The sequence below is a fragment of the Ailuropoda melanoleuca genome, chromosome 4, assembly GCF_002007445.2.
Source record: "Ailuropoda melanoleuca isolate Jingjing chromosome 4, ASM200744v2, whole genome shotgun sequence".
Taxonomy (NCBI): Eukaryota; Metazoa; Chordata; class Mammalia; order Carnivora; family Ursidae; genus Ailuropoda; species Ailuropoda melanoleuca.
Genome location: NC_048221.1, coordinates 137,074,481 through 137,088,562, shown reverse-complemented (window position 1 = coordinate 137,088,562; position 14,082 = coordinate 137,074,481). Strand labels below are relative to the sequence as shown.

Genomic DNA, 14,082 nt, shown 5'->3' with positions numbered 1-14,082 from the left:
GAGGGGTAGTGGGCACAGGGCTTGGCCTACGAGGCAAATGGCCCCATAGCAGGCACAACTCGGCCTCCCACCAGCCACCAGCCTCGGGCTGTCCTGACTCCACCACGGCAGCCCGTGGCCTAACTGTGCCGGTGCTGGGCGCTGACCCCTCGTCGGCTGTTCATTAGAGGTAGGCCCAGCGCAGGGCAGGTGGAGCTGGGCTCCCGGATAGCCGGTGCTGTGGGCAGCGCGGGGCCTGGCGCCTCTGCAGGTTTCCCTCAGGCCCAATGCCCTGGGGAGTCTCCATGGAGTCAGAGCCCTGTGATGCGCCCTTCTCCCTGGCTGGGGGGACATCCAGAAGTCCTCTTAGAGGAGAAGGGGGTGAAGGTAGAGTCGACGTGGGGGACGCGGTGGTGCAGGGGCACTGTGAGCCTGGGCTTGGAGGGAGGCGCATTTATCCAGCAGACGCTCCCAAGGGCGAACTTGGGACACGGCCACGCAGGACACCATCCGGGGCCGGGGGCCAGAGAAGCCATGGGGTGAGCGCCGCCTGATGAGTGCAGGGACCTGGGGAGGAAAGGCAGCTGCCCCTGGAGGGCAAAGAGTGGGCCTCCCCCCTCCATCATCTGCGGGCTCCCCCCCCACCCCCCGCAGCTTCTGAGAATGCCTGGTGTTGGGTAGGTGGGGCCTAGGCTTAGACGCACGGGAGAGCCATCTCCAAGGACCTGCCAGGCCACCGGACTCCTGCTGTTCACGAGAGCGTGCACTTGGGCCCGTCCAGGCCAGTCTCCCCTGCCCGTGGGCTGGGTGTGCCCACAGCTCACGAGCGTGCACACATTCCATGCACGCACGTTCCCACGTCGCTGTTCTGCTCGGACCGCGTGTTCTGCTTACAAGGGCTTTGTGGCACACCTGCTCCATCTGCAGGCGACAAGGAGAGAGACCCGGGAAGGGAGCGGACCGGCCCCCCAGACCCGCCACGTGCTCCCAGCGCTCTACAAGCCATCAGCCAGGTCCCTCAGGCTCGCTCAGGTCCCAGAGGTCAGCAGCAGAATCAGAACTAGCCACCTTATGCCCTCCCCCGGCCGTTCCCCTTGCAGTGTGTGTGTGTGTGTGTGTGCCTGTGCATGTCTCTGTGTGTGTCTGGGGACCCGTGGTGTAGTCGGTGCCTGAGCCTCTGCCAATGGGGATTTGGCCGGTCCAGGTGTCTGTGTGTCTGAGCGTGGGTCTGTCCTGCATGGGGGGGTCATGGACACACAGCCAGGCACGTCCCATGCAGAGACGTGGTGTCCCGTGTCCGATGCACCTGGCCTGGGCCTGTGTTGGCAAGTGGGTGACGCCTGAAGATGTGGGTGAGGCCGCGGTCAGTGGCGGCCCCGGCAGCTCCCCCTAGGTGTGTGGGGCGGGAAGCCCTGTGCCCCTGGCCTTCAGCCTGGCCCAGCGCAGCTGCCACGGCTCCCATCCCCAGTTTGGGCAACAGTGGCCTTCCTGCCTCCTCCCCCCTGAAACTCATGTTCACCCACACTCCGGGCCCTTTCTAAGGCTACATGCAAATGTCCCTTCCTCCAGAAAGTCATGCCCGCTCCCCCCAGACAGTGCCTGTACCCCGCCCCCCCCACGCACAGTGCTGCTTCCCTCGCATTGACCTCAGACTGTCCGTTCCTCTCCTCCCGGTCACCTTCGTCCCTGGACCCAGCGCCAGGCCCAGCATGGGATTAGCAGCTGGGGAATGACGACTGAGAGTCAGCATGTGGCCCATCCCCACTCCCAGGAGCTGCACCACTGCGGCCCTGGACACGGAGGCAGAGGTCCAAGTCTCGGCTTGGTCACTGAGGAGCCCCGTGACCCTGGACAAGGCCCTCGCTGTCCTCTCCTGGAAGACGGTGCCGTTGACCCTGTGTGGTGGCTGCCAGAGGGAAGGGCTGCAGGGCCTTGGGGTAGGGTGAAGCCACCCACTGGGTCAACATCTGCCCTTCAGACTCTCCAGCTTAGAGCGAGGGCTGCCAAGTGGCTCCTTGATCCCCCGGATGTGGGGGCCACAGGGCCAGAGCCAGGGTTAGGGCTGGACCCCCCTATGGGGGCAGTTCTGGTGTGGGGAGAATGTGGGCCTGGGACCACGCAAAAATGGGGGTGACACTGGTAGCCTCAGGTACCAATGCGTGGAGACAGGTGGGGACCTGGACCCCAGCTCTAAGGAGAGTGCAGTGGGGGGGATCCCAGAACAGCACCCCTCTTCCTCCCCCACCCCCACACTGCTGCAGGGAGGCCGAGCCTCAACATCACCGTCTCACAGGTGAGGACAGGGAGGGCCTTGTCCAGGGCAAGTGGGGCAGTGGGCAGGGTCACCAGGTCACCCCGGAGGCGGCTGGGGTGCTACTCACTCTGGCAAGGGCAGGGCAGCAAGGCTGTTCACAGGGCTGGTACAGCAGGTGTGAGGCAGGAGGGGCAACGGCAGGCCTGGGGAATGAGCTTCACCAATTGGGGCTCAGGAAGAGTTTTGGGGGGCAGTGGCTTGGTTATGGCCAAGGCTGCCTGGAGCCCCTTCCTCATAGCCCCCAATCCACTTCTGTAGAAGGCCCTGGACCTCCTTCTGAGCCAGGGCCTGCTGCTGTTCTCCACGACCTCCTGGCAGTCAGGGCTCTTCAGTCAAGCGTTGCTGAGTGTGTGACCTGACAGTTTGGTCACAGCTCCCAGCTGGGCAGACGAGCCTGGAGCACGAGGTGCTGCTGCCCCCTGGTGGCTGCGGCCGGAAGGGCGGTCTCAGGCTTGGGGGTGCTAATCTCCAAAGCCTCCCCGCCTGGTTTCAGAGCCGCTGGGGCCTGCTTGGTATAGCTTTCTGTCCCTGTGCCACTTGTCAGATCAGGAGAGTGAGGCTCCAAGGAGCACCTGACTGTCTGTGGGCCACACAGCGCACGGAGGCTGGGGCTGGGCTCCTGATACCCGGGACTCCGAGGCCTTTCGATAGTGTCGCCCAAATTTCAATTCCAGACAACGAATATGTGTCCCACGCGGTCTCATATTTCTATTTGCTGAGTCTGGCAACTCTACTTGTCAAGCCAGGGAGCTGAGTACTCGTGCACAGTCCCCGGGGCGGGTCAGAAGCGGCAGGGGCCAGGCCACCTCACAGCCACCCCCAGGGCCCGTCTGCTCACGGCCCTCCCCATTTTAGAGTCAGGAGTGAGGATGGAACAATCCTCCGCTCCCAGAAATAGCAGCAAGGACTTCTCAGGTGCTGGCACTCGGGGCCCTGCATTCTGAGCTTCACTGACCCGCCCTCGGAACACCGCCAGTGAGGGACCTGGGAGGCCCTGTCACTAGCAGGGCCGGGAGGGGCTGGGGGGGCTGGGTCTGCGCAGCTCCAGGTGCCCCCTGGGTGGGGGTCTGGAGCCACAGGGGCTGCTGCTGTCCCAGTGGGGAAGGAGCCTGAGGGAGCCACGGCCCGTCCTTGCAGGGAGAGGAGGCTCATTCCCGCCACGGCTCACTCTTCAGCGGGTGACCAGGAGCACGACTGGCCAGGGAAGCGGAGACCTCCTTACTCTTAGGTCCTCCTGACTCGCTGGCTTCCTCTGGCTCCAGGCAGCCCATCTGCAGGCGAGCCGAGGCGCCGAGGGCACGGGGAGTCACGTGGCCGGCCTCTGCCCATGGCCGTGGGGTGCCATTGGGCCCATTTATTTCTGAGCCTCTGTCCTCACTTGGGAGGCCCGCCGTGATTTAAGATCAGGAATGCGGACACGTGTAGTTCTGTGCAGTCTCAGGCCCCGATTCTCCTTCCATCCGTTTGTCAGCTCTTCCAGAAAGGCTCTGCGCACACGCGGGGATGTGCGTACATGCACGCACGCGCGTGCACACAGTTCGCTGGGTGTGTGGTTGGGGTTTGTGCTCAACACATGGCAGCACACAACATGCCGCTCCTCGCCCTGCTCCTTCTCTCTGGCTGGGGGGCAGCCCCGGCAGCTCCCGCAGGTTCGAGCAGCCACGGGCCCCTCCACTGGGCATCTTGACCGTCCCGACTTGACAGACACATGGGGGTGTTTCCTTGCGCTGTTACAGGGCACAGGGAAGAGCCCGTAAGGGGGTTTCTGGTAGACAACCCTTAGACTTGCTGGCTCCGAGAGCTCTATGTGGTATTGCGCGACCGCCTCCAAAGAGATTCCTCCCACTGGTCCCTTTCCCGTCTGGGGTGGGAGCATGCCTGCTGAGCCAGGACGAGGAAACCCCTTCATCTGCCCACCGGACATGGGATGCAGTCTGTTTTTTATTTTTTTTTATTTTATTTTTTTTTAAAGATTTTATTTATTTATTTGACAGAGATAGAGACAGCCAGCGAGAGAGGGAACACAAGCAGGGAGAGCGGGAGAGGAAGAAGCAGGCTCATAGCAGAGGAGCCTGATGTGGGGCTCGATCCCATAACTCCGGGACCACGCCCTGAGCCGAAGGCAGACGCTTAACCGCTGTGCCACCCAGGCGCCCCTGCAGTCTGTTTTTTATTTTTTATTTATTTTTTTTTAAAGATTTTATTTATTTATTCGACAGAGATAGAGACAGCCAGCGAGAGAGGGAACACAAGCAGGGGGAGTGGGAGAGGAAGAAGCAGGCTCCTAGTGGAGGAGCCTGACGTGGGGCTCGATCCCATAACGCCAGGATCACGCCCTGAGCCGAAGGCAGACGCTTAACCGCTGTGCCACCCAGGCGCCCCCGCAGTCTGTTTTTTAAAGTGTGTTCTCAGAGTTCGGAAATCTCACACTTTAGATACTTTCTGATAATCCACATTTGTGTCTTGTCTACTTTATATTATGTCCTTTTAGTGACCAGAGCTCTTCTAATACAAAGTCAGCCCCGATCACGTGGTTCCATTTGTCCCTTACCTTTCTGACCTCAAATGTGTTAACTTTGTGTCTGCTCTGTTACAACTCTCACCTCCAATGCATTATTGTCAGGAGTCGGGGAGGCTCTTGCTCTGTCCGGGTGCTGGCCCACTTTCCCCACACCACCCCATCTCTGGAGTGGGGGGAGGGCCCTGCGAGCTGTATTCCGAAGATGCTCCCGGAGTGAACTGAACGCAGAGCCTGCCAGGCTGAGACCCCTGCCTTCATCTTGGACCAACAGCTTAGACCCCTGGGCCCTTCCCGTGAGGGGCCTATTTGCAGTCTCCAGGACTTTCAGGAGGAAAATTCACCCGCTGCCTGGTGGAGCCAGAGCCACAGTCACTTCACACTCTAAGTCTGGAAGTGTCCAGTTTCTGTGAATGACTAGACATTTAAGTGTGGGGAGAAGCAGAGAGGGAGACACAGATTCCGTGCTGAGCATGGAGCCCCATCTCACGACCCCAAGATCACGACCTGAGCCCAGATCAAGAGTCAGATGCTTAACCGAGGCACTCCGGTGCCCCCAGACAGTGCCATCTTTCACCACCACGTGGCAATGGTAACTGCGCACGGCAACCTAAGGCTTGGAGGGCCTTGAGGAGTGTCAACACATACCCAGCATCTGAGATCTCCATCCTGTGACTGTGACTGAACTCACTTGCCCACTCCCGGGTGTAAGGACCAGAGGCCATTTAGCCCAGGCCAGGCCACACTACCCTCCAGACCCGAACGTGGCCTTGGCAAAGCCCAGGGAAGTCTGGGGGCTTAGAAGCGGGTTAAGCAGGCTGTCCAGAGTGAGGCTGGGGCTGTCGTGTGGGAGGAAGGGGACAACCTGGAGCTGTTTCCGTCCCCATTGGCACTGGCCAGCTGGGTGGACTGGCGGAGACAAGAGCAGTGTCCAGGTCCTTGCCATACTTTGAGTGGAAAGGACACTCTCCCCCTTTCTCTTTTCCATCTAAGCTCACTGGTGCCACTAGGAGATCTCAATCCCTTCCTGTCCAAGTACGAGGCTTAATTTACCAAGATGCCAGGCTTGGTGACCAGCTCCCATTTCTCAACACCAGTTCCTTTATTTTGAACATCCTGAGGACTCAGAAAAGTATGTGCTCACAGAAGTGGGACAGTCAGCGGAAGAGTTTTTTCCCTCTCCCTGGCCCCCACTCTGGTCAAAACTATTTTGTTTGTAGCTCCTGAGAAACACTGTGTATGTACTTACGGCAACTACAACTGTATTCTCAGGTCTAGGAAGGGAGAGCAGAGCTGGTGACACGCCCGGCCCTTGAGTCTGGCTGAGCAGCCGAGGAAGCAGGAACTCCGCAACCACAGCAGTGTCCGTGTGGAACTCCGGTCTTGGGGGGGCAGGGAGTAGCTTTTCAGGAAACACGTCGTTCCCCTCAAAGCCTTTGGTAAATGTACTAACAAATGTACTTAGCACCAGCCGAAGGGCTTGGCTTCATTTCTTCCCAAGATGAAAGGCCCTGCAGCATTCCCTCCCGTCCAGACTCTGTGGTCTTCCCCTCTGCTGAGGCTGGAGGGACAATGCTGCTCAGGGACAGAGGGGACTAGAGGCTTACTAGAGCCACGTCTGGCTTTTGCACAGCCTTCCTTCCCCACGTAGGGCTACCATAGGATGAGAGAGGCTCATCTTGGGGGTTCCAGAGTATGAGAGCCTGATGTCGTTCTGCAGGGAGGGGTGTAGGAGTTAAGGAAGAGAACACAGAAGGCCAGTGGTCAAAGTCAAAGAAGGCAGAGATCTACAGCACAGATAACTGTTGTTGAGTTTATGAAGACACGCTGACTGCCACATGTTGTACCACATTCCTAACCTGCAGCCCTGCAACTTGTCCCCAGAGGAAAGACAAGTGGGAAGGAACATCCGTCCCGCAGGCAGCGCTCGGGGCCTCCAGGGGCCTTCCCTGGGCACAGCCCTGACAGGAGGCATGTAACAAAGGGCTCTGGGCCCTCCTCCACAGCCGCTTCTGGGGACATGCAGGGCGGGCGGAGCCGCGTCAGCAGCAGAGGGGACGGTCTGCCTCACCCCTGCTTTCCTTCTACCTACTAGTGGGCTAGAGCCGCTGTTCCCTGGGAGGGGCCGCGGCGAACCTCCCCCAAGAGGCATGCGCTTGAAACAGAAGTGCTGAACAGGAAGACGGCATTTCAACGGATTTTCAAAATACTGAAAACCACCAACTCCTAAGTCCTCTGGGACAAGACATCAATTCCCACTTAAAAAACACATTCAAGGTGAGCCGTCCGGAATGGACACACGGCAGAAACTCCCCGATGCCTCATTATTTCAAGATACTTTATTTTTAAAACAGGTCACAACACTAAGCTTTCGGCCCGTTCTGCCAACGTACAAGCTACAAACGCTTGCTCAGCAGCGGAGGGGCACGCCTTAGTATTATGTTTGAAAATTGCATAAAAATCCATATAAAACAAATATTCAAATAGTTTCCATAGGAACACAGATAAGTGACCCCATCGCCTAGTCTTCCATATTGTTGAATCTGTGCCAACCCTACTTACAGACATTTCAAAACGAGCAGGAATGAAGTTAAACGGTCCCCCCAAATCCCCCAATTCAAGCTAAACTCGAAGGTAACAGCTACAGGAGTGGCACCTACACGTTAATGCTGGCCGAAGCGCAGGCGGCCGGGGGGCGCTTCAGCCCGCTCTCCCGGGCGCAGGACACGGGCAGGGTGCTGACGTCCTGCTCCTCCGCCTCGGCTGGGAAGTCGTGGTTCCGGATCTGCTGCCTCAGTTGCCTGAGAGAGAAGTGGCACATTCAGAAACCCAGAGTCCCCGGAACGGGCTGGCTTCACACGAGAGTCACTCGCTCGTGAGTCTATTTACTTCCGGGGTTCCTACGTCATCGGGAAGGAATTCAATGTATTTCTAAAGCAAGCCTTTCTTCAGGACCACCTTTTTCGGTAACAGGGAAAGCACAAGTCATGTGCATTCTTTACAACATCCTACTTATACAAAATACCCTAAGAGTTCTTTTGAAATAGTTACGCCTTTGTAAAAATCTGAAAACAAATACAGATCAGTATCACCAGCGGATTTTCTTTTCATTTCTATTTTCCAAATTTTCTAAAGCATATTTTCTTTCTTTCCTCTTTTTTTTAATTATTTATTTGACAGAGAGACAGAGACAGACAGCGAGAGAGGGAACACAAGCAAGGGGAGCGGGAGAGGAAGCAGCAGGCTCCCAGCGCAGCAGGGAGCCCGATGCAGGGCTCGATCCCAAGGTCCTGGGATCACGCCCTGAACTGAAGGCAGACACTTAACAACTGAGCCACCCAGGCGACCCTAAAGTATAAATTCCTAATACGGGCAGAAAATGAACTATTTTTCAAAACCTTGTTAGCATTTAAATCAAATCAAACAAGACGATTTCTTATTCAGCCAGACAAGAGCCAGCAGAAACCCCAGAAGAAATCTGTTATCAAACCACAGACATGCGTCATTGTCACTAACCATGTCGGTCCCGACATCACATAGTAGATAGTTGGCCTCTGGAATCCATTGAAGGTCGAAGCAGCAGCCACAGTGTAAGCACCCATGTTTTCAAAGACCATCCAATCGCCCACGTGCATCTCGGGCAAGTCGCAGCGCTCGACAATGCGATCCAGGCCGTCACATGTTGGTCCCCATATGCTAGTTGAATAGTACTTCTCATCCGGTTTGGGTCTCTACATTCGGGAGAGAAAAAGTGACTAGTTACCCTTGCTCTGACCACACATGCTCACTGCTGTGCACACCACGTTCGGAAGGTACCTTCTGCAGAAGGGGCTTCACGTGCGCGTGATCATAGAGGATACAATTGAATGATCCGTACACTCCATCGTTCACGTAATACATAAAGGTTTGTTCACTCGACTCGTCTTCATCTGGAAAGGCACAGAGAGACTCAATTACCACTTTCTGTACCAACGTACAGCTATGCGTGCCACGATCCGCCCTTTATACGTACCATCAGAGCCTGTCTGTTCCTTTAATACGAGTTTTTTGGCAATGATGTTAACTGCGAGCGTGAAGGCTGATGCAACGTAGTATCTGCCGGGCTCGGCTATGATTCTCACTCCCGAGTCGGCCGGGAAGTACTTGTCCAGGGCTGGGTTGATAACACTGGTGATCTACAAGAGACAGACGCGGACAGTCATCACAGGGAGCTCATGGCAGAGCGAAAACCAGTGCTGTGATAGGACATCATAAAAGACGTGAGAGCAGCCATCAGCAGGGAGGGTTACTATCCAACAACAGCCCAAGAAAAACCAACAAACCAGCATCTCCCTAAAAACCACGCTGCATATCCCTGTGGTTTCATTCGGATTCCCCTCTGGATACCTCCTAACCTTTATAAGATGTTATGGGTAGGATTCTATCAAACAACACTTTAAGTTTATTACTCCTTACTGAGGTTATCAAGATGCCTAAATATTTTAATCTATCAAATACATGCCAACAGGGTAAAACTCTATTCTGCCTAGCTCACAAAACTTTAATAAGAAGGTGGATCTATTTCATAAACTCCACCACATAATGGTTCACTTAGTAAGATGTCCACTTTAACTTCCTAAGTGACTAAAACAATTAAAATGTTCAAAGGAAAGTACAAAATTTAGAAAACCCCATTTGGGGTAATGATGTCTGAAGTCCGCACGCTCTTTCCATAGCAACATTTCCTAAAATAACCAACTATTTTCCACGATTTGGGGGGAAATGACTCATTGTTGTTTAGAAAACCAAAGCACATTAATTACAATTTTAAACAGCACAGAACTCACTGAAAATATCACACCAAAACATTTTTATGTTTGTGTAATTTCTTTTCATATTACTTAAAACACGTAAGTTCTGAAATACACCAAAATGAAACTTGCTAAAATAGCTATGAAGATTTTGGTTATAAATTACCTCTTCAAATTTAAGCTTTACATCCTCAGATCCAGGAAAGCCACCACCGATATCAAGCAGATACATGTTGAAACCAAACTCAGCCTAAAGGTAAGAAAGTTGAGTCAATCAAGTAGCCAGACTGATAACAAGTCATGAAAATGTATGCAGTGGATAGGTTTAAGCCTCTGGAATATGGGATGACTTCTGCAAAAGGTTAATTCTAGAACTGAGTCTAGTTACTATCAGCCCTGCTCCCCACCCCGCCACCCCGGAATTGGGTTTATGTATACTCACTCCCATGTCAAAGACACAGCGGGCATCAGAGATCGCTTGTACAAAGGTCTCAGGATCCGTGCAGCCACTTCCCACGTGGAAGCTGGGGCAAAGACAGGAGAATATGCGATTTCTGAAAATTACTATTTACAGTGGGAGAAAACCTATTAAAACGTGCATTGTCTTGTATCTTAGCCTCTATGGCACCACCAAGATCTCACCTGACACCGATGACATCAATATTTAGCTCTCTTGCCCGTTCCAAAAGAAGCCTGCTGGTTTTGAGTGTGGCACCAAATTTAACACTGAGGCGACAGACTGCTTTGGAATCATCAGTGGCAATCCGCAAAACCAACCTAGAAGCAGAAAAATTGTATCAAATTTCCCAGGACAGAAGACCACTTCCAGCCAATGCTTAAAATAAATAGAATGTGGCTCTGATACCTTGTGGATTGAGTCTCATACTTTTTTTTTTTAAAAGGATTTTTATTTATTTACTTGAGAAAGAACGAGACAGAACAGAGGGAGAGGGAGAAGCAGACTCCCCGCTGAGCAGAGAGCCCGATACGGGGCTCGATCCCAGGACCCTGGAATCACGACCTGAGCCTAAGGCAGACACTTGACCAACTGAGCCTCCCAGGCGCCCTCAGAGTCTCCTATGGCTTTATTCATCAAGAGGATTTAAGGTTTTCTACTTTGCCTCTGACCCAGCACACTTTTACTGAAGTACAGAAATCTCAAAACTGGAAACTTGAATTTGACAACGTGCAGATCCCATATGCGACCCTGCCCTCAAATGGGAATCACTCACTTTGCCTTTGGATGCGCCCTGGCAACTTTCATCAACTCAACTTCACTATCAAAAGTCATCATCTGGACTCCATTGTTGGCAGCGTACTTAATCTGAGACACTTGTTTACAAGGATTTGCATAGATAATCCTCTCTGGAGGCACCCCGAGACTTTGTACCAACTGTATCTCAGTCTGAAAAAGATGAGAGAGTACACTATGTATATGAAACTAATCAATGAAAGAAACAGGAAAACACAGGAATTCGGTCTCCCCACTTTCATTACTGTCTATTGCCCAAGAAACACAACTTTTATCTGCCCTGCTGGGAACACCAGGGCCACCTGAGATCATCGTTTTTGAGTCCCGCCGCTTTTGCTTACCTTGCTGGCACAGTCAAATCCTGTCCCAATGGTAGCGAGGGTCTTCACTATGGTTCTGCTATCGTTGCATTTGACTGCATAAAAGGGGCTGACCCGAGGAAGAGCTTTTAACCATCTCAGATGTTTCTTTAGAATGTCTCCAAGGTCGGCGACATAGAAGGCATCCTTATCATCCTACCACAAAAGTGGTTGTGGGGAACTCATTAGCGACCTAATCATACTTCCCCCATGCAGCCCCCCTCTTGTTCCCATCCGTCTCAACGAATCCTCTTCTCTTTATCCTGGTCACTGACACGAACATCACTATTACCGCTGAGTGATCCATAGCCAATAAATTCTGAATTCCCTAACAAGACATGTGAGTTCCATTACATTTCCTTAGGACCCCACTGAAGTTTCTCACTCATCTGCCCAGCATTTTCAAAGCTGCCCTGCTAGCACGGACTCAAAATATTTACCGAAGATGAAACTTCATTAATTTTTTGGTCCAGAATATCCTTGGCAGTAAAGCCTTCATCGAGGAAATGGCAGTCTAACTCTGCATTACTAAAGTTGTTCATGGTTTCTTGAAGTTCCTTGAAATGTAACAAACTGCAAAGAGGGTGGAGAAATTTACTCAGAAGCCATTGCAATACTCAGTAATTTTTTGAAAATTTTTATTTATTTACTTATTTGAGAGAGACACTGCAGGGAAGAGGCAAAGGGAGAAGCAGACTCCCCGCTGAGCAGGGAGTCAGATTCGGGGCTAGATTCTGGGACTCCAGGATCACGGACCTGGGCCTAAGGAAGATGCTTAATTGGCTGAGCCATCCAGGCACCCCAATACACAGTAATTCTTAACAACCACGAATACTTACATGGAAAACTAAGAGATGGAATTTAAAGAAATTACTGCCAGCTTCTCACAAAGGCAATTCTCCGGAATTCCAAGTCCTGGGGAAGATGCGTGTGCCCCCGGTGCAGCAGTGGAAATGTTCTGATAAACACAATCCGCTGTCCACCTTAGGAACACATCAAATGGAAAGATCAGGCCCTGATGGTGATGCGAGCACACAGGAAGGAGCGCTGCTCAAGCGCTCTCTGTGTAGTCAGCTCGCTCACTGGATTTGGGAACCCCGCTCTTCCAAGTCACAGGATTCCGTAAACCTCTACACCATCCAAGCACACGGCAGATTCAACACCAGACTTTCTCAAAGCAACGCACGAAAATTCTATACATACTACTATATACCTCAAAATAAGCACTTCAAATAGTCATGCTAAACACCTACAGAAGGCAGGTTTCAGAATCGTCACTTCACTAAAATGGAACAATTTTTATAATGGCCAGTTTATCTGGTTTCAGGGATGCGTTAGCTCTTTGGAAGCTCAAAATAGCATTTCAGTAATTATCGAAAGGCGCCTTATAAACATTTACCTCCTGTTTTCACTAAGTCTTACACAGAACTTTTAATAACTAGGGGCGCCTGGGTGGCACAGCGGTTAAGCGTCTGCCTTCGGCTCAGGGCGTGATCCCGGCGTTATGGGATAGCCCCACATCAGGCTCCTCTGCTATGAGCCTGCTTCTTCCTCTCCCACTCCCCCTGCTTGTGTTCCCTCTCTCGCTGGCTGTCTCTATCTCTGTCAAATAAATAAATAAAATCTTTAAAAAAAAAAAAAAAAAAGAACTTTTAATAACTAAAAGGCATTGTGGAAATGTCTAAGGCTAAACTTACTGAGCGCTCTTGTTTCCTAAGAATTTTATGAGCTAATTTTTTATGTTATTTTATTTTCAAGCCAAGCATGTGTTTTTACAGTGCAATCTTCATATCAACAGACTATATTACATTTGCTGTATCTGATCAGAAATCAGCATTCTTAAACCAGTGTTGCCTATCACCACGTCCGTGATTCTGCAAATCTCATCTGTCCTTACAGACACCCTCATCCTTGCTTAGCTATGAACAATAATCACATGGAAGTAATTTTTGGCTAACTTTATGAATAACAAAAGCAAGGAAACAAACATGAATTATGAATAAGCAAAAATAAAGCTCATAACATTCAGAGCCACTGTCCTTGGTCTTCAAGAAATGTGACAGTGGTGAATGAGCTACCTTAAAAATATTGATTTTAACTTATTTATAACTTCTGCTAGGCAGGACATTCTTTTTTCACTGTGCAACCCACTTCAGTGCCTGCAGCCTATGGCACAGAGGCCAGGCAATGGTTCGGGGCCACAGTTTGCTCTGGCACGGGGCACTATGAGAGGCCCACAGGGACGGGCCTGCCATAAATCCAAACCCATGCATGGTAGAACTTGTCCTTTGTTGTTGTGTGGTTTTTTTCTTTCTTAAGATTTTATTTTTTTAAATCTCTACACCCAAACGTGGGGTTCGAACTTACAACCTCATGATCACCCATGATCGAGAGTCGCACGCTCTACCGACTGAGCCAGTTGGCCGCCCCTGGTAGAACTTGTTTTAAGACTTGATCTAATGTGACTTTCCATTGTCAATCTCCTACGTTACCAAAACCGCCTCTAGGGGAAGTCAAGAGACTAAGGTGACAGAAAACCCTTTTTGTCTATATAATTAACACTTAACACAGGTACACGCAGTGACAGACTAGGCTATTTAGTTAGGGTCTTGTTAAAAAGCTTTACGATGTTCAAGCTTAAACTTGGGAAGTTATTATTTTGAAACATGTTACTATTAAGTATCTTTTGGGGGCGCCTGGGTGGCACAGCGGTTAAGCGTCTGCCTTCGGCTCAGGGCGTGATCCCGGCGTTATGGGATCGAGCCCCACATCAGGCTCCTCTGCTATGAGCCTGCTTCTTCCTCTCCCACTCCCCCTGCTTGTGTTCCCTCTCTCGCTGGCTGTCTCTATCTCTGTCAAATAAATAAATA

The 14,082-nt window shown here is 52.0% G+C and overlaps 1 protein-coding gene and 1 non-coding gene across 3 annotated transcripts in view; both read right to left on the bottom strand.

Moving 5' to 3' along the window:
* Positions 1-7,130: 7,130 nt before the first annotated feature.
* The window catches only part of ODC1 (ornithine decarboxylase 1), an 8,237-nt gene continuing 1,285 nt past the window's right edge, over positions 7,131-14,082 (bottom strand). For both annotated transcript variants that reach the window (XM_034659917.1, XM_002921513.4), the window contains exons 2-12: positions 12,052-12,195; positions 11,653-11,785; positions 11,195-11,368; positions 10,834-11,006; positions 10,244-10,378; positions 10,044-10,125; positions 9,768-9,851; positions 8,824-8,986; positions 8,628-8,740; positions 8,328-8,542; positions 7,131-7,612 (exon numbers count right to left, since the gene is read on the bottom strand). In XM_034659917.1, the coding sequence (XP_034515808.1) occupies positions 7,468-7,612; positions 8,328-8,542; positions 8,628-8,740; positions 8,824-8,986; positions 9,768-9,851; positions 10,044-10,125; positions 10,244-10,378; positions 10,834-11,006; positions 11,195-11,368; positions 11,653-11,754 (1,386 nt within the window). In that variant the 5' untranslated portion in view covers positions 11,755-11,785; positions 12,052-12,195 and the 3' untranslated portion in view covers positions 7,131-7,467. The remainder of the gene's footprint in view (positions 7,613-8,327; positions 8,543-8,627; positions 8,741-8,823; positions 8,987-9,767; positions 9,852-10,043; positions 10,126-10,243; positions 10,379-10,833; positions 11,007-11,194; positions 11,369-11,652; positions 11,786-12,051; positions 12,196-14,082) is intronic.
* LOC117802125 lies at positions 13,349-13,483 on the bottom strand. The gene has a single exon (XR_004625175.1). It is a non-coding gene; the product is annotated as a small nucleolar RNA SNORA42/SNORA80 family (small nucleolar RNA).